Genomic DNA, 19668 nt, shown 5'->3' with positions numbered 1-19668 from the left:
GCCCCTTCCCTGGCACTCTTGGATCTGAATGGACCCCGCCTGGCTGGGGAAGGATACACTCTCTCACCCCCGAGTCCAGTGTCCCTCTTCCTGTCTACTTGCTGGGGGACCTGCTCAGCCAGAGGCAACCCACTGACCAGAGTTCTCTAAACAAACCCTGGCATCACACAGTCCCAGGTTTCCAAAGGGACATTTGTTTCTGGCTATTTGGGGACCCAGTTTCTTAAACTCCACTTTCACACACTGCTCTCAGATGCATCATTTTAAAAAACCTAGTTCTCAACCCGGGGGTCCCCAGCTCATAAGCTCTGAGGGGCCCCTCAGTCAGAGGACACCTGGCTTTGCTGCTCTTGCCCACCCTTCCTTCAGCCCCCTTGGATCACCCATCCTTCATCTCACCACCTCCTGGACGACTCAACACACTTCTCCCTGACACTGAGCCTCCACGGCACGTGTGTGTGTGCATGTGCACATGTGTGTCTGCCCGGGGCAGGAGAAGCGGGTCTTGTGAAAAAAATCTAGAGAGCATTTCACGTGTGCTCTATCTGGCACACCTTACCCCCTCAGCCTTATTTTTCCATAGCACTTAGACATCGCAACCCTGGGTAGTTGAGTAGTTAATTCATTTATTGCCCACCTCCCTCACTAGAATGTAAGCTCCATGAGGGCGGGGAGTTTTCTCCATTTTGTTTGCTGCTGCTTCTCTGGTGTCTAGAACAGGGCCTGGCACAAAGTGGATGACACTCTGTATTAGGAGTGGCATGAATGAGTGGATCCCTTGTACAGGCACCTCACCTCTGTGAGTCACTGTCACCTTAGAGGTGGGAGCTGAGGCTCACAGAGCTTAGGTGATCTGCCCAGGGCCCTCCGCTAGTGAGTGGCAGGGCCGGAACCTGAATCCAGGCCTCCTGCCGTGAAAGTACACGTTCCTTCCACCCCCCTCCATCATCACCGACCCAGCGCAGAACTGTTCACGCAACCTTCTGTTGACTTGCTGATGACACCTTTTGTAATTCCAGAAGCAGGAGGTGGGAATTTGTTAGCTCGCCCAGTCCCTACTCATTTAGGGGTAGGACCCAGGCCCCCGAAAGCAGCCTTGTACTCCACACCTAAATCTCATGAGGGAGCCGCACCCCCTGAAGGCGGAACAGATCCGAGAAGCCTGCTTCAGGGACATCCCTGGGGGCTGAGCTCGGCCGGGACCTGGTGGCCTGTGCCCAAGCCCCACAGCGTTATTCCACGGGCCAGAGGCCTTGAGCTTACCATGGATTCGCTGACGAGCAGCAGCAGCAGGGCTTCCTCAATGTTATCCTTCGGGCAGTAGAGGCTGGAAGACACAAATAGCAGCCTGGCTCCCGCACGGCCCTCCGAAGCAGCACGGCTGGCCTGCCATGCTGGCCCTTCTGCCCCGGAGTCAGCACCAGCCCTGGTAAGGTGACCTTCTCCTGCATAATTCACAGGCACTGGATCCCACCTGCAGCTCTTTATCACGCCCCAGAGTCATGGATCTGAAAGCCTACGGTGGGCGAGGGCTGGAAGTACTGCAATGCTCTTGAGGGGGATGCCCCCTTCCAGCCCCCAGCACTGCATGAAGTGGGTGGGGCCAGTAGCAGACAAGAGCGAGAAAGCAGCTCACAGACCCCACCTTCGATTACTGGCACAAAACACGACAGACGGTGCATTAAGACCATTAGAAAGCCAGGCACCCCCCTCCTCTCACCCGCCAAATAATTTGTTTGGCCTTTGGGTGCCTTAGAGGATGCCCCCTCCACCCCCCACCCCAAGACCTGCCTTCTCTAGTCTATTTGTCTCCTGCTGCTTCTGAAGAGCCTGCCTGGCAGGGAGCTGGGCGGCGGCTGCAGGAGAGCATGGGGCAGAGACGGGCCGCCAGTGCGGACCGAAGCCTGAAAACGGTGGCCTGAGCCTGGGGTGGTCCCCAGAGCAGATAGGCTTACTTGTCTCCTTCGTAGAGTTGAGGTTTCCGCAGGGCCTGTGTGATGAAGGAACTCTCCTCCTTGTTCATGAACTCGGGCAGCGGGTGGGACAGGGGACTCCAGTAGCATTCCTCACTCAGGGAGTGCAGCAGGACCCCTGCCAGGTGCTTCGCTGCCATCTGGCAGAGAGGGAGGAACTCAGATGCAGGCACGTGTTGGCTCTGCCCGGCCGCGGCCTGCCGTGCCCTCCACCCACCATCCACCATCCAGCCAAATCTGCCTGCTGGCAAATTGCTGCCCCTCCAGGAGGTCTACCACTGTGCCCCGAGGAGCCCCCTTGCTTCTCTGTATCTCCAGCACTGCGCTGCCCCACCCCTCCTGTTGGCCTCTGATGGCTCCGACTTCATCTTTTGTCCTCTCTCTTCTCCTAGACAAGAGGTACATTTCCTCCTCCTCCTGGCCCCATGGAGCCCAGCACGGCTCTGAGTATTCATAGCCCTTGCAAAGCATAAAGCCCTCAGCGCAAGCAGCTCTCTCCACCAGATACCTTTCTGATATTTGACCGAAAAGTCTAGAGTGAGAAGCAGCTGTGGTTCTGATTAGGGGCAGAAGCCTAAGAAGGGAGGCCTGAATTGGGGCAGGAAAGCAAGCCAAGGTTACTTGTTAAGATCATAAACAAATCCCTAAGAATTAGCGCACCACCTTGCTAGGAAGGGATGACAGGAGGTTTCAGCATTGATCTAACATGAGGGGCTGTGCAGTGCTGCGATGAGAAGGATGCTGAGGGTGTGTCCCAGGCTTGGAGGAAAAGAATGCTGAGACTGACTAGCAATGTCTGCCATGAGCATGACAGGGAGAGGAGAAGCACACACTCGACATATTGTTATCCCTGATTCAGAGGCTGCCTGCTAGGATTTCTGCTGCCTCCCACTGAAATCAACCCCTGAATAAACCAGCCACAGCCAGCACCCAGCCCTGGGGCCTCCTCCATTACCACTTTGAAGTTCTGAGTTGCTTTGGTCTCCACAGAGCGTAGGACCTCCCGGAGTTCTCTCATGCCTTTCACGATGTTCCTAGTGGGAAGACAGTAGAAGCAGGGTCATTACCAGCCTAGTTCCCATAAAGACATCCTCATCAAACCTGCAGACACTAGGAGCAGCCTGTCCATTTGAGTGTTATTTGAAAACATCCAATAATTGGTATGAAAGGTCAGAATTGTAACACCAGGATCCTAGAGGCCCAGGACATCAGTGATCAAAGAATAGAAAGGATCCTTCTCCACCGTAGCCCTCTAGAAACCCAGGCCTCCAGTTTACCACCAGAAAGAGACCAAGATGGAGTATTTCAAACAAGATGTTATCTTGGCCCAAGTGATTTGGGCTGGTGCCAGACTTTCTGACTTCAGTCAACCTCAAATTCTCTATCTTCGGGCTTCCCTGGTGGCTCAGTGGTTAAGAATCCACCTGCCAATGCAGGGGACACGGGTTCAAGCCCTGGTCCGGGAAGTTCCCACACGCCACGGAGCAACGAAGCCTGTGCACCACAATTACTGAGCCTGCGCTCTAGAGCCCGTGAGCCACAACTACGGACGCCCACGTGCCTAGAGTCCGCGCTCCGCAACGAGAGAAGCCACCGCAATGAGAAGGCCACGCACCACAACGAAGAGTAGACCCCGCTTGCCGCAACTGGAGAAAGCATGCACGCAGCAAGGTAGAGCCAACACAGCCAAAAATAAATAAATACAATTAATTAATTAATTTAAAAAATCATATTAAAAAAGCTATTAATGAGATTAAAAAAATTCTCCATCTTCATCTGCCACATCTGGTCTACACTGGAATCCATCCTCACCTCTCAATCCCTACCACCAGGGCCCTAGACTGGCCTGCATCACCTGGGGCCTAGATGACAGTGACAGCTGGTCTCACCACTCCAGTCAGCCCTCTGTGCCTTAAAGTCATCTGCAAGCTTTTTAAAGTGTGATCCATAGTAAGAAATACACCTGACATTGCAACCCTGTATATATGCACACACTGCTTACATAAAACTGAAGTTAAGTTTCTTGATATATTACCTATCTCTACTATGTGCAATGTAATCCACTCTGATATTTTCTATTTTACGTCTCCCACTACTTCCCCATTTTAAAAATGCTGGCGGCAGCCCACTAAACAGATCTTGCAACCCACTGATGGGTGTGGCCTGAGTTTGACAAACAACTCCCACTGCCCCTTGAGGGCTCTACCTGACACGCAAAAGTCATCTTGTTCCTTCCCATGTTGGCCTTTCGTCGGTGCCCCCAGGCTTACAGAATTCAGTCTAGGCCCTCAGTACGGTGTCCCAGGGCTGTCGGGTCTGCCCCTTGCCTCTCTCCCATCTCATCTCCCACCACTCAAGTCCTTTCTGAACAACCGTCCACAGTTCCCTATGTCAAGTCTTGGAACAGGCTTCCCCCACTGCCTTAAAGAGCCCTTCCTCTACTCATCCTTAAAAAAAACTGTGTTTTTACACATCACTTTCCAATACCACTTCCTTCTTGCAGCCTTCCCTGGGCCCTTCCCCACACCCACCCTTCCTGACTGCATAGCTCTTGCCCCATGTTAAGTCCTCTTTTGAAGCAAGCATGGCATTGCAGTCATTTTCCATTTACAGGCTGACCCCTTTCCCACTGTGCACCCCCTGAGGGCAGTCTTGTTCCTGAAGCTCAGCCCGGGCACGTGTGCTCAGCAAATGTCTGAGGACTGCCATCCTCACTTGTTCCGGGGGAGGGGGTGGTTCCCTAGATCAATAGCTCGCAAGGGAAAGCAGAGGCTCCCAGGCCAGCAAATTTAGAAATGAAAGATCACAGAGGGTGAAAAGCCAAAGGTGGCAGCCGGGAAAGTCACCTGAGCCCCTCCTGCAGCTTTCATGAATGAAATAGATTCCTGGGGGCTCTGGAGCTTGGAGGCATAAAAGGACAGGAGATCAATTCCTTGCCTTCTGGGAACCTCTGGTTTCATACAAGCAAGCCCCAACTGTGCAAACAACCAACACTATGAACTCAGACTCCTGTTTGTAAGGCTGAGAAGACCTGGGGGATAGAGTCAGAGTCACAACGATATTCCCTAGCCTGCCTAGAGCTTCTGAAGCACCAGGAGGGGCAAGCAGCACAGGGCTCCACAGGGTCCTTAGAGATGGTTCATGCCTGGGCACTGCTACTGAGGGCAGAGCTCACCTCTGTGGGCTATGCACGGCCCTCTCCTCTATAAAATCAGGTCTTCAGTTGCAATCAGCATCTCCCCGACTTCTGTCATCTGCATACCACATCTACAATCCTTGCTACTAGCTGTACACCATCAGTGTTATTATTTTGTGTAATACTTTTCTTTAGATCTTTCTTTTTACTTCAGTAGATATCTCACCTTAATCAAGCATACCTGAAATCATGGACTTGGTATACTAGTTGCTTCGTTTCAGGTTCCTCCCCCAATACACACTCACTTTAGGAATGAAAACTGCAATTTTTTTTTTTTTTTTTTTTTGGCAGTACGCGGGCCTCTCACTGCTGTGGCCTCTCCCGTCGCGGAGCACAGGCTCCGGACGTGCAGGCTCAGTGGCCACGGCTCACGGGCCTAGCCGCGGTGTGGGATCCTCCCGGACCGGGGCATGAACCCACTTCCCCTGCATCGGCAGGCGGACTTTCAACCACTGCGCCACCAGGGAAGCCCGAGAACTGCAATTTTGACAAGATCTTGTGTCTCCAAAGTTGTATATTTTTACTATTTTCAAATCTATACGGGACTCTGACATCTAAATAAGCTCCCAGGAATTCTTTAGCAAAGCAAATAATCACCCTTAGGCGTCTTTTGGGTAAATCCCAGTTTTTATTGAATGCAAGTAAAGAGAAAAACCAACATAGGTTCCAGTGGCCAGGGCTAGACAGGGAGAGATCTGGGCTCCTGGCTGGTGCCGACCTGTTCTGAAATGTCGGGAATGCCCCTCCGCCTCAGCTCAGCCTTCTGGGAAATGGGAAATTAGATGGGGTTTCTCCCACCAGCTTGAGTAATCCTGTCCTGGGTCTAAGCTGCCAGTGCCAGGTAGAGCTGGGGCTTTCCTGAGCCCCGTGAGAGGCCAGCTTGAAAGATCTTTTTGTTCTGATCTCTCACACTGACCTTTCTGAGCAAAGCTGCCACTTTTAACAATATCCAAACAGGGCCTCAAACAAACCCTGGCCCAGAATCAGGCTGCATGTGGAGAAGCCAGGAGGTCATGGATTCCAACTCAAGTAAACTCTGGCTGGCCAGGAGCAGAGAAAGAGGATATGTACATGCAGGGATGGGTCAAGGGAAACAGCTCATCTTAGGGGGGCCTCCAGGGGAGTCATGCAAGGAGGCGGCAAGCTCCCCCAGGCCCCTGGTCAGCAGTAGGCAGCGGGGCAGATTTTTCCAAAGCACTTCATCTTATCCAGTCTTTGCAAATTCTAATGAGGTTGGTGAGGGAAGCTTCATATTCCCGGGTACCAGTACAATGCTTGGAACATAGAAGGCACTCAAGAAATCATTGTAGGAACTTCCCTGGTGGCGCAGTGGTTAAGAATCCGCCTGCCAATGCAGGGGACGTGGGTTCAAGCCCTGGTCCGGGAAGATCCCACATGCCGTAGAGCAACTAAGCCCATGCGCCACAACTACTGAGCCTGCGCTCTAGAGCCCGCGAGCCACAACTACTGAGCCCGTCTGCCACAACCACCGAAGCCCGCGCGCCTAGAGCCCGTGCTCCGCAACAAGAGAAGCCACTGCAATGAGAAGCCTGCGCACCGCAACAAACAGTAGCCCCCCTCTCAGCACAACTAGAAAAACCTCACGCACAGCAACGAAGACCCAAAACAGCCATAAATAAATAAATAAATTTATTTTTTAAAAAAGAAATCATTATGGAATAAATAAATCCTCATTTTCCAATCACAAAATTAAAGCCTGGAAGATGCCTGCCTTTTCAGGCCATCACTCACACAAGGGGAGAGGTGGGTTCACCGCAGGTACCAAGGGGTTCAGATTTCACTCCTTTTTAACTAACAAGACCCTTGAGAAAGACAATGGCACAGTTACACTTTCCTTTCCTGGCTATTTGAACTCCAGGACTCCCTCAACTAAGTCTTTACAAAATGCCTACTGTGTACCAAGTGCCTGGATACTGTACACCAAGTGTCCTGTTCTCAACAGGCATCCAACTAATTCAGAGAGAAAGAATTAAGAGACCGAATGAGTGAATGAATAGCTTATTCACAGCCCTGCACATAAGGAGCTCACAGTCTGTAAAATTAGACACGCTCATGGTTTATTCAAGAGCTTAGCAAAATATTTTGCATACAGTAGGTGCTCAACAAATTTTGAGGGGGTAGGGATTTTGTTGGATTTGAAACAGAGAATGAGAAAATGCATGGAATTTTTCACTGAATGGAACCTAAACAGGCTCTGGTACCTAGGACAATGGCCAGAGGTCCCTGTTTCAGGGCTGGCATTGCTAATTGTGTATGAGAGGTTTCCGGTCAAAGACCCAGAAATGCTCAGCCAGTTGGCAGATCCCAACAGCTAGAGGGCTGAATCAGGAGACAAGGTCAGGTGAAGTTCAAATGGTTATGAAGCTATTCCTTCTTGCCACAGGCTCACATTATCAGTTTCAAATGTGAAACTGATGGCTCCCTCTTCACTCCCAGCCCCAGAAAAAGGCTGTGACACTTCCTTTGCAGGACACTGAAGACATCCAGGCAAGGGGAGCTTTCTAGTGAGGTGGGGTATGGGCGGTGGGTGCTGACAATAAATAAAGGCTGTGCATTAAGAGACGCTGGAAGGATGTGCTCTCTCCGATGGGCCTCAGAGGTCTCCCTGTGCCCAAAGAGGTCTCTTCTGTGACCACCAGGAGGCTCTCCTGGGCTTCACTGTTGGGTGATTCTGGCCCCTGAATGCCCCTGAGAGCCTTCTGTCTCGTGCCCTCCCCCAGCGCTGCAGATACTGGGTGGTTGCTAAGAATACAAAATTACTACTGACTGAACACACCCTTTACGGGGTCATACCCAAAAGCAGGTTTTCTAAGGCACCTACATACACACATACACACACACACACACAGCAGAAAGGGAGAGTGTCTTCATAAGGTTGCACAACCTGCCAAGCCCTGGGCAACTCCCTCAGAAAACACTCTCTTCTCTACTGTTTGGTTTTGGTACAATGAGCATATATTGCTTTAGTGATTAAAGAAAAATTTTTTAAGAGCACGCACAAAACATGCAGCCCACCTGGTTCAACACACATGGCCCAAGCTCACTCTCAGCCCTGAGCCGAGAATGGGCTCTGTAGGTCGAGGGAGAAGAGAAAAAAACCACCCCAAAGAGAAATGGCCTCTTGCCTGCTGTGGGGGAAGGAGCCAAGGTGGCTCACGTTCCTTTTTTTAATGGCTGCGTTGGGTCTTCGTTGCTGTGCGCGGGCTTTCTCTAGTTGCGGCATGCGGGCTTCTCATTGCGGTGGCTTCTCTTGCTGCAGAGCACGGGCTCTAGGCATGCGGGCTTCAGTAGCTGCAACACGTGGGCTCAGTAGTCGTGGCCCACGGGCTTAGTTGCTCCGCGGCATGTGGGATCTTCCTGGACCAGGGCTTGAACCCATGTCCCCTGCATTGGCAGGCGGATTCTTAACCACTGCGCCACCAGGGAAAGCCCCGGCTCACATTCTTTTCTTGGGAGATACTCAGAGACCAGGTCCTAGTGAGGTCAGGGTCATCAACAGATTCCCTGGCATTGCACCACCCCCAGATGTCCCCTGATGCTTCACCCCTGGGCTACTTCGTGCAAAGGAGAACCAAGCCTCCCCCACAGCCAAGACCCTGGGCCCAGCAGCCATCAACCCCCAGCCCAACAGAAAGCTGCCTCCTGGCAGGGGCATCCGCAGAACTGCCCAGGGCGAGGCTCCAACCAGAGTCCACGGCTGCCCTCTGGTGGCAGTGAGGGGAAGCGGACCCCAGGTAGGGGCCTCCCAACTCCTGACTTTCAGGCCAGCACTTTCAATCCCAGGTCAATTAGGAAGAGCAAGGGGGCAGGAGTCAGCTGGGGGAATTACCCGCTGGATCAATAGGGCAAGGCCCTTGGGAAAATGAATGTCCCTCAGACACTGAATGAGTAAGTGGGCAGCATAAGGGAGGCCCAGGCCTCACCAAAGCTCAGAATTAAAGGAGAAGCACTGTCTGGAGGCCAAGAAAACGTCACCCACATTACACAGTGGAGAATACCACACCCTTTAAATTATGTCAAATCCTCAACTGGAGGGGCAAGTTGGACCCTGGGAAGAGCACTGCTTGTGGCCATCTGGCCCCGGGGGCTGAGCACCCCATTCTCAGCAAGGGCTCCTCTGGGCCCTCTGGAACCTGGGTCCACCCCATGCCCACATGCGAATGAGCTCAGGCTCTCAGGTTATAGCCCAGAATCTCTGACGCAGATCCCACCACCTCTTCCTGTCCTTCAGGCCCTAAGGAACCTCTTCTAACACCCAGCAGCGCCTGAGCCCCGGGGGCTCCGTTCCACCTGGCCCCAGGATGAAATGTCACTTTAGAGTCCCCCCGTCCCAGGCAGCACTCACACCTCTCGGCCTTCTTCTCCTCTAGTGCAGAGAGCACTGTCCATCGTCAGCATCTCGATCCCACACTGCCGCTTCCCCACTGCGACGTGAGCTCCGTGAAGTGGGTCCTCATCCTGCCCTGGGCAGGGGGCCTGACACTCCGTGGGCTCTCGGAGGCCAGCTGGGAAATGAGCTGCTGGGCTTTTCCACCCAAGCGCCGTCCCCGCTACTGGGCTGTGACCTCTCTGAACACAGGGAAGGATTTCTCCCCAGCCCTTCCCAGACACCGCAAGAGCCCAGGCAAGTGCGGGTGAGTTTAACCTGCAGGAAATGGCTCTGGAGCCCTTTAAAAGACTCTCCAGAGCTGCCCTGGAGAAGGTGACCCAATATCAGGCGTCTGCATCCCAATCTCCCCCTGACCTCCTGCCTCTCATACCTTGGGCTAAGACAGTGGTTCTCAAGTGGGGGCGATTTTGCCCCCTACCCACAGCCCAGGCCACTTTTCAGTGTCTGGAGACATTTTTGGTTGTCACACTTGAGGGGTGGGGTGTTCTACTGGCATCTATTGGGTGGAGGCCAGGGATGCTGCTAAAACCTACAGTGTACAGGACAAGCTCCCACAACAAAGGAGATCTGGCTCAAAACATCAGCAGTGCTGAGGCTGAAAAACCCTGGGCTAAGGTGACTTTTTTTTTTTAACTTCCTAATAATGACAAATGTATAAGAAAAACACTGGAACTGGTGATTCACCCAGGAAGATGTAACTGTGACCTGAAGACCATGATACATAATTACAGGAGCTCACTGATGCAGACCTACCGTGGGTGGGTGGTATCCTGGGCCCGGGACTATGTAATGAGCATGGCCTCAGGCTGTGGGGTTGGGCAGACACAGTTCGGCACCAGGCTCGCTGGCAATACCACCTGTGAGCCTTGTGACCTTGAGCAAGTTACTCAACCTCTCCTTCAGGAAAATGGGGATATTACTAGTTCCAACTTCACAGGATTACACGTAAAGGCATTAGCATTCTGCCTGACATGCAGTAAGTATTCAACAATATTAGCTACTATCAAGAGGAAAGGTGTAAAGAAATTATTTAAAGCCCACCCAGGCACCCAGGGCTACTTTATATATGTCACATTCCAGGGCCACTGCTGGGTTGGATGTGTTCACAGGAAACAGAGAGGGGCTGAGTTGTTCCCACGTGTCCTGGGAACTGCTCTTCACATTCAAGCTTTCAAATATTTGGGCTGTTTGCTTGGAAAGAAATGATGATCCAGTTTCCATTCCTCTTTATTTGGGAATAAAGGGCGGGGGTGGGGAGGGAGTCAGCATCAGCTTTAAGGACTGAAATTTGTGCTTCAGGAAGAAGAGGACAAAGACAGGGGAACAAAGTGAGAGCAACAGAAAACTAACTAAAATTACGTGGGCTTTCCTGGAGGGGTGACGGTTGGTTAATGCCTCTGCCCACAACCGACACACACGCACACGCGCGCGCGCACACACACACACACACACACACACACACACACACACGCCCTGAGTGCGCAGAACAAAGACAGGGCAGGAAGCAGGCCCACTCAGGGGAGTAGCAGGCCCACCCTCTGAGCATGTGACTCAGGGTCCCAGAGAAGGAAGGAGAGCCGTAACTCATCAAGGATCAGCCCCATCACCAGGGTCCTGTCCTTCCACACACCCCACAGGTGCCCAGGCTGCCCTCTGACACCCCCAAAACTGGAAACGGCATGGGTTTCCAGGCCGCTCAGATCTAAAGCTGGAATCCCAGTGGGTGAGGTCGGGCAAGTGACTCAACCTTCTCTGAGCCCCAGCCCCTCACTAGTGGGCCGGGGTCACATGACCTCCTTCACAGAGTGTTGTACACAGAGCGTGTGGTCCAGCCTAGCACACAGCATGTGCTTGATAACTGCTGGCTCTCTCTCTCTTTCCCTCCTGACTGTCCTAGACGCTCACCTTGACCTCATCATATCTGCAGAGAAGCTGGTGTGGGGAAGGGAGCAGGCAGCCCTGAGGGGTGGAGGTGGGGGGACCTCAGCAGAGAGGGGAGTTAATAGGGCTCTGAATTCTGTACTCCAGTGTCTTTTTGTTCCCTCCCTCCTCTTGGACCCTCACATCCTGGGATGCAGGACAGACACCCTCCTTTAGAGGTGGGGGTGGGGAGTAGGGGAGGAACTCACCCAGGATCACTGAGTGGCCTCCACTCCCCGGCCCTGCCCTGACACCCACCAACTCTTCAAACTAGAAGCCGGGACCACGCATACCAAGTAGAGGCAGACTCGGGGGGACAAACGTTAGGCTGTGAGCACCTCGGGGGCGGCAGCAGGGTCTTAACTGCTGGGTTTCTGCTGTGGGCAGTGTAGACTGGTGGTTAATGGTGTCAGACAGTACCGGCACACACAACCCTGACTCTGTCCAGGACAAGTCACTTATGTTCTCTGTGCCTCAGTTTTCCCATCTGTAAAATGGGGGTGCTAACAACAGCATCTACCTCAGAGGGATCCTGGAAAGACTAAAGACACATGCCAGCAAAGCACTTAAGTGCCTGGCACAAATTCAGCTCTTAATAGGTGGCACGTATCAGTATAACAAATATTTGTTAAATGAATGAATGAAGGACACAGAACACTAAAATTAGAACTGTCCCCTCCCCACAAAATCTACTCCATGGGGCTCCCATATGCAAGAAGAGCACCTCTTCTGCAAGAGGCCTTGGGAGGGAGAACTTCTTAAACAAAGAGCAGGCAGCAGCAAACTCTTTTCTTTAAAGGATCAGGGAGTAAATACTTCAGGATTAGCCATGTGATCTCAGTCCCAACTTCTCAGCTCTGAGGGTGAGACAGTATGTAAATGAACGGGTGTGGCTATGTGCCAATAAAACTTTATTTGCACAAACAGGGCGACGACAGTCTCCAGCTAAAGAGAAGCAGCTGGGTGGCAGCTGCCTGCGAAGTATAAACAGGAACCAGCCTGCTAGGCCACCATTTCACTGAAACTGAAATTCAGTAACTGAATAGGAACAACCAAGCCATGGTGGAGCTAGAGCAGAGGCAGCGTGCGTGTCCCGGTGACTCCCCGCCCAGTCCCACCCTTGGGAGGTAAACCACCTTGGCTCCCTGGGCCTCCCGATCCTCATGTCCCAAACGGGACACCACTGCCTCCGTGGCCTAGCACTTGAGAATTTTATTTTTTAAGAGTAAACTTTAAGCTTGAAGCAGCAGCCCATCCAGCTGTGGGCTGCCTCAAAAAAATAAGAATACAAACAAACGATAATACCGCCTTAGAGTTTCTAAGCAGCTGTGACGAATCAGGTGCTCTGGTGGGTGTTCGTGCACGAGGAGAGAACAGGGAGAGAGCCTGTTTCCTGGCCGGGACCTTCTCCCTGCTCTTACCATCTGGAGGACAGGATTCAGGCGGCACCCCGCCTCCTCTAACACGAGGGCAGGGTGGTGAGAGAGAAGCAGGACACAGGCCTCCTCCAGGCCGGGGTCCAGCTGCGGCAGGACTGCCTCCCCCCAGGCCCACGCCCACACCCCAGCCATCTCAGCCACCGCTGCTTCCTGGGAGTGGCCTCACCATGGCCTGCTCTGCATTCTGAGCAAGGACTCCAGTTCCTTCTCTTCCAGGCATTAAGGGTTGAAGCTCGGGGGGCTTCCAACACCACGAATGGGATGTAGCTCTGATGGGACAGGGATGCCTGCTGGATGGAAAAGCTGCCTGGGCCAGAAACTGCGTTTCAGTCCAGCTGTTCCCCTTGGAGTCCCAGAGCGCTGGTTCCTAAAGAGTGGTCCCCAGAGACCCACACCAAACAAGGGCTCCATGTCAAACGAAACTGAAAACTTTACATGTCTTTGCCTCCTCCTGAAAATTTACTATCTGCAACCATGCTCCTTGGAATTCCTATTCTAAAGGGTCTGAGAAGTCTTTAACCCACTGTTTCCCAAGTGTATTTGGCCTTGGGCCCTCCCAAGTTCCCCATCCTGGAATCCTCAGCCTCATCCTACCTCTTCTGCCCCAACCAGACTCCTCCTGTCTCTGGGAATCTCCCCTCCCTCGGGGCCCAGCTCAAGGATGACTGTCCCAGCCACAAAGCCCACCAAGCCCTAAGCCCACCTGCAGGCGTGGGCTTGGCACCTTCCCCTGATGCCACAGGGAGCGACTTCATGCAGAAGAGAGATTAGCAGGAACACAAAAGAGGCTCCCAACCAAGCCCTGAGTGGAAAAGGCAGGCTACAAAGCAGCAGTACTATAAGATACTATTTTGTTGTTGTTTAAAAAAGAAAAAAATATACCTGCATATCTGTACACAGAAAGATGTGAAAAGACATACATCAAAATGTTAATAGTGGGGGGCTTCCCTGGTGGCGCAGTGGTTAAGAATCTGCCTGCCAACGCAGGAGACATGGGTTCGAGCCCTGGTCTGGGAGGATCCCACATGCCATGGAGCAACTAAGCCCGCGTGCCACAACTACTGAAGCCCGCGCACCTAGAGCCCGTGCTCAGCAACAAGAGAAGCCACTGCTAAGAGAAGCCTGCGCACCACAATGAAGAGTAGCCCCCGCTCAGCACAACTAGAGAAAGCCTGTGTGCAGCAACAAAGACCCAACGCAGCCAAAAATAAAAAAATAAAATAAAATAAATTTATTTAAAAAAATGTTAATAGTGATTACCTAGAATACGGGGCCAGCAAATTTTTTTCTGTAAAGAGCCACACAGTAAATATTTTAGGCTTGGAGTCATATAACTCTGCAGTTGTTGCTCTAAAGCAGCCATAGATATAGAAGATACCTAAACCAACAGGCAAGCTGTGTTCCAAAAAACTTCACAAAAGCAGATGACTGGCCAGAAGGTTATAATCTGCCAGTCCCTGATCTAAAGATTGAATATGTGATTTTAAAATTTGCCCGTTTTATATTTTTATGTATTTTCCAAGTTTTCCACCATAAACATTATATTACTTACATAAACTAGGAGGGAGGGAGGGATCAATGAATTATGCATTTTGGGGAGGGAGGGATAAATTAGGAGTTTGGGACTAAAATATACACACTACTATAAATAAAATAGATAACCAACAAGGACCTACTGTATAGCACAGTAAACTATACTCAATATTTTGTATTAACCAATAAGGGGAAAAGAATCTGAAAAAGAATATACATATATATATATATCTGAATCACTTTGCTGTACACCTGAAACTAAAACATTGTAAATCAACTATACTTCAATTAAGATTTTTTAAAATAAATTATGCATTTTCAAGGTGCAAACAATTAAAACATAAAAATCTAATGAACCTCACTCCTAAGAAAAGTGCATATTTAAAATGATGCTAAACCAATAAGGACCTACTGTATAGCACAGAGACCTATATACCCAATCACTTGTAATAACCTATAATGGAAAAGAATCTGAAAAAGGATATATATATATGTACGTATACATATATACATATATATATGTACGTACACATATATACATATATATATATATATAACTGAATCACTTTCCTGTACACCTGAAACTGCCAACATTATAAATCAAAATACTTCAACAGAAATTATTTTAAAAAACAAAAGAAGTAATTACCTTCCAAGTACCAACAATGGGAAAGTGAACAGATAAATATCATCTCCCCCACCAACAATAATGATGCTGAGATAGCATATTTCACCAATCACGCCTAATAAAACATCAAAAAGCTTGCACTAATCCTCCTACACTGTTGGAAGGAATGTAAACTAATACAGCCACTATGGAGAACAGTATGAAAGTTCCTTAAAAAACTAAAAATAGAGTTACCATATGATCCAGTGATTCCACTCCTGGGCATGTGTCTGGAGAAAACTATAATTCAGACAGATACATGCACCCCAATGGTCATTGCAGCGCTATTTACAATAGCCAAGATGTGGAAACAACCTAAATGTCCATCGACAGATGAATGGATAAAGAAGATGTGGCATATATACACAATGGAATACCATTCAGCCATAAAAAAGAAGATGTGGCATATATACACAATGGTATACCATTCAGCCATAAAAAAGAATGAAATAATGCCATTTGCAGCAACATGGATGGACCTAGAGATTATCATATTAAGTGAAGTAAGTCAAAGACAAATATCATATGATATCATTTATATGTGGAATCTTTAAAAATGATACAAAGGAATTATTTATAAAACAGAAACAGACTCACAGAGATAGAAAACAAACTTATGGTTACCAAAGGGGTAAGGTGGGGCAGGGATAAACCAGGAGTTTGGAATTAGCAGATACACGCTACTATATATAAAATAGCTAAACAACAAGGACCTACTGTATAACACAGGGAGCTATGCTCAATATCTCATAATAACCTATAATGGAAAAGAATCTAAAAAAGGACATATATATATATATATACACACACACACATACATGCATGACTGAATCACTTTGCTGTATACCTGAAACTAACACAACACTGTAGATCAGCTATATTTCAATAAGAACTTAAAAAAAAAAGCTTGCACTATGTTGTGAGGGCTTACGAAGCAGCCTCTCTCCCCCATCTTGGTGGCACAGAAACTGAAACAACCTCTATGAGGTCCAAGTTGGCAACCTCTACCCAAATGACCAGCGTTCGTACCTTCTGACCCAGAACTTTCCTGTCTCGGAATCCACCCTACAGACAGATTCCCACTGAAACAATGCATAGGTATGGTTCTGTTCTGGACTCTGGCATACGATGAAAAGAGCCCAAGTCTGGAAGTGACCTATCTGTTCCTAGGTTGGGAACTGAGTAAACAAATTGTAGGAGATCTGTACTGTACGATACTACAAACACTATGCAGCAGTGCAAAGAAAAGGCAGCTCTGATGTGGAACCATCTCCAAGAGATATATTTTGAATGAAAAAAGGCAAAGGGGAGAATATGCATTTAAAAAAGGAAGAAAATAATATGTGCGTATAATCGTTTGTGTATGCTGCTAACTATCATGGAATGATCCAGGAGCCTAGGAACACTGCCTACAGAGGAACCAGGAGGCAGGGGATGGAGATGGAAGGGAAACGTTTTATTGTCTAGTCTTCTGTACCTTTTTAATTTGGTATCCTGTGCAAGAATCATCTATTCCAAAAAACGTTAAATGAAAAGGAGGAATAAAGTGAAATTTAACAAAATAAATCATACCAAAAACAAAACAGGGGCTTCAAAGGACTCTAGCCAGTCAAAGCAAAGAAAGCTCTGTGATCCTGACCCTCCGTTTCCTCACCTGTGGGGAGGAGGGAACACCTGTGTGGCTGGCCCACCTCCACCTGGGAGGCTCGAGAGGGCCGAGACGTGTGCCCAGCGTCCACCGTGACTGGCTGCACTCAGCACACGTGAGTCCCTCCGCTTGCCCGGATGTCCTCATGGCCCCAGCCCACGGTGTCTGCAGAGGGTAGTAATGATGCTGAGGAGGGAGCCGATGAGGCACGGGAAACCCAGGCCTCCACCTGCTAGTCTCCAGCCTGGTGGAGGCATTCAGCCCTGCAGAACCGCCGGAGAGCCACGGTGGCCAGCAACACGCCCTCCTGGTCCTGTCGCTTCCCCCTCCCCCTCCACCACCACCCAACGCACCCACGAAACACCACCAGCCCCTCCCACCCAGATGGAAGCGTCCACCAGACTCTTCACAGAGGGAGGGTGCCTTGCTTAACCCCAAGGAGCAAAAGACAAAGAAAGGGGTTCTGGGCACCATGTTCTTGGGTCCCAGGACCCTCCAGTCAACACACAGGGAAACGAGCTTCCTGCCACCTCACTAGCAGGGTAGTCGCACCCCAAAAACGATGCCAGGCCTTTACCTTCACCACACTTCCCCTCGGATCTCACAGCCCCTTGAAAGTTGGGATAATCAGGAATCACCTTTTCCATTAAATTTTGGGGAGAATGAGGCTCAGAGAAGCAAAATGACTTTAGCTGACACTTCAGGCGACAGTGACCACCTCCAGACCGCCCAGCTCACTGTCCTTCACTCTTCCCACACCGTCATCGGGCTCCCAGAACTCCCCCTTCTAAAGATGACCACCTCCAACACGTGCAGGCTTTATTGCTTCAGCAGCTTCCTGAAGCTCAGCTCTTCCCCCAAGGGCCTGGGCAAGCTCAGTCTGACAAGACGGCAACAAGCCAGCCCCCATCGTCCTCTCCAGGGAGCCCGTACACACACAGCCCAGAGAAGAGGGAGGCCTGAGCAATGTCAGCAGCTCCCAGGCCTGAAAGAAATGTCCGGGTCCCACCCAGCTGCCAGCGACCTACCCCTTCTTCAGGTTTGTCACATAAGCACTCTGGAGTGCAGCTTCCAAGAAGTAGGTGAGCTCGTAGTCGACCGGGTGAGATCCTTTCAGGTGCCGGGATGTGGTGTTACTTGTGATCTGGGAAGGGGAACACAGAGAGAGCCGCTGTCTCTAAGTTCCAAAGCTGAGAGGCCAGGGCCAGGGTCAGCCCAGGCAGAGGTGGCGGCCCTGTCGCCACCCAAGCCCCCAGCCACCTTAGGGGCACGTAGGGCAATACTCAGACCAAACTCAACCTAACTTGCTTTAATTCAAAATAGGTCTAAAGCACTCTCCCTGTGCAAATGCTGGATGCCCATAACAGCCCTACAAGACTGGTTTTATCTGCACCTTATAGATGAGGAAATTGAGGCTCAGAAAGTGCCCGAGGACACAAAGCTGGCCTGGACCTGGACCTCAGACTCAAGTCTGGCCAGCTACACATTCCAGGCTCTTTCTACTACTTATTGGTGCATTCTTTCAATACTCGAGCGCCTACCAGACGCCAGACGTTGCACTGTCCCTGTCACATAACCATGTAACCTCAGAACAGTCCAACAGCTGACCCCTGGTTCATAGAAAGCTGAGGAACAATTGTTATTAACTGAGCTGTCTCTTAAGCCTCAGCTCTGAGCGGGTCACCCAGCCCCACCGAGACAGGCCTGCCTTCACTATGCCACCTCCCTCTCTGATATGAGGGGGAAAAAAAAAATCAATGAGCCATCCACCTTATCTTTCAGAAACTGAAATAGGTTTTAGAGAGATTCTTAGTTCCTCAGAGGTTGGCGCTGGTTCTTAGGAGGGACATCCAGCTTTGCAGTGCACAGGGTGCACAGGGTTCTATGGCCTGCCCTCCCTCGACCTGAGATAACCAGCTCTCGGGGCCCATTTGTCCACCCAGTGCCCCTGGGGCGCTGATTCCAGTCCTGGACACCATTCCAGCTCATCACCTTAATCCCCTTTTAAGAGTCCAAAACCCAGGCTTCTGACTGAATGGGTGACTTTCAAGTTTTCATGAAAGCTTCCTACAAACTATAGGTAATTCAAACATGAAGAGCTCCTGAAACATTGCAGGCGACCTTGGCAGAGGTCAACTCAAGTCTCCACGTGGACCTCTGCCAGGGAGTACAGTCGAGTCCTGTGTCTGCTGAGCCGCCAATCACTTCTTTCCCGCTGAAGTCCAGCCAAGCAGAGGGACTCTAGGATGGTGTCTCTCAACAGGGGGGGCAATTTTGCCCCTGAGACATCTGGCAATATCTAGAGACACTTTTGGTTGTCACAGTTGGAGGGGGGTTGGCTGCTGGCAGCCCACAGGTAGAGGCTGGGAGTGCTGCTGGCCATTCTACACAGGGCAGCCCCGCAATGAAGAATTATCTGGCCCCAAACGTCAGAAGTCCTGAGGCTGAGAATCCTGCTCCGTGGGAACTGACCTGGCATGAGGAGGACACCTCCAAAAAGGCCCGTCACAAACAGGTGCTGGGTTGACATTTTGGCATTTGCCAAAGTAGGTGAGGTTCAAATATCTCCTGGGTGCTGAGTCTCTCAGCTCGTGCCCACCTCCTCTGTCTGGATGCCAATCCTAAATCTCCTCTGTCAAGCCTGCCATCTAGCATCTACTTAACATCTACTGAACCGAAGGCTTAAGCACCACCCCAAAGTCACAAGTCATACAGGGCCCAAGCCCTGCCAACGCCACTTACGAACTGTCTGCGCTCCAGGAAGCTATGTAACTCTCCACACCTGAGTTTCCCCACTTACACAACGGGAATAACAATCGTAACCTGTTGCAGTTGGTTACTATTTGAAGGTTAAATTAGAGAACAACTGTAAAGTACTCAA

The 19668-nt window shown here is 50.6% G+C and overlaps 1 protein-coding gene across 1 annotated transcript in view; it reads right to left on the bottom strand.

Annotated features, from left to right (window-relative positions):
- Nucleotides 1–19668, bottom strand: part of TTC7A (tetratricopeptide repeat domain 7A) — a 124972-nt gene that overhangs the window by 68174 nt on the left and 37130 nt on the right. The window contains exons 5-8 of the mRNA XM_060116855.1: nucleotides 17816–17931; nucleotides 2929–3007; nucleotides 1956–2113; nucleotides 1264–1327 (exon numbers count right to left, since the gene is read on the bottom strand). Coding sequence (XP_059972838.1) covers nucleotides 1264–1327; nucleotides 1956–2113; nucleotides 2929–3007; nucleotides 17816–17931 — 417 coding nt within the window. The remainder of the gene's footprint in view (nucleotides 1–1263; nucleotides 1328–1955; nucleotides 2114–2928; nucleotides 3008–17815; nucleotides 17932–19668) is intronic.

The sequence above is a fragment of the Mesoplodon densirostris genome, chromosome 14 (genome assembly GCF_025265405.1).
Source record: "Mesoplodon densirostris isolate mMesDen1 chromosome 14, mMesDen1 primary haplotype, whole genome shotgun sequence".
In the NCBI taxonomy this organism is placed as follows: Eukaryota; Metazoa; Chordata; class Mammalia; order Artiodactyla; family Ziphiidae; genus Mesoplodon; species Mesoplodon densirostris.
This window is presented reverse-complemented; position numbering and strand designations above follow the sequence as displayed.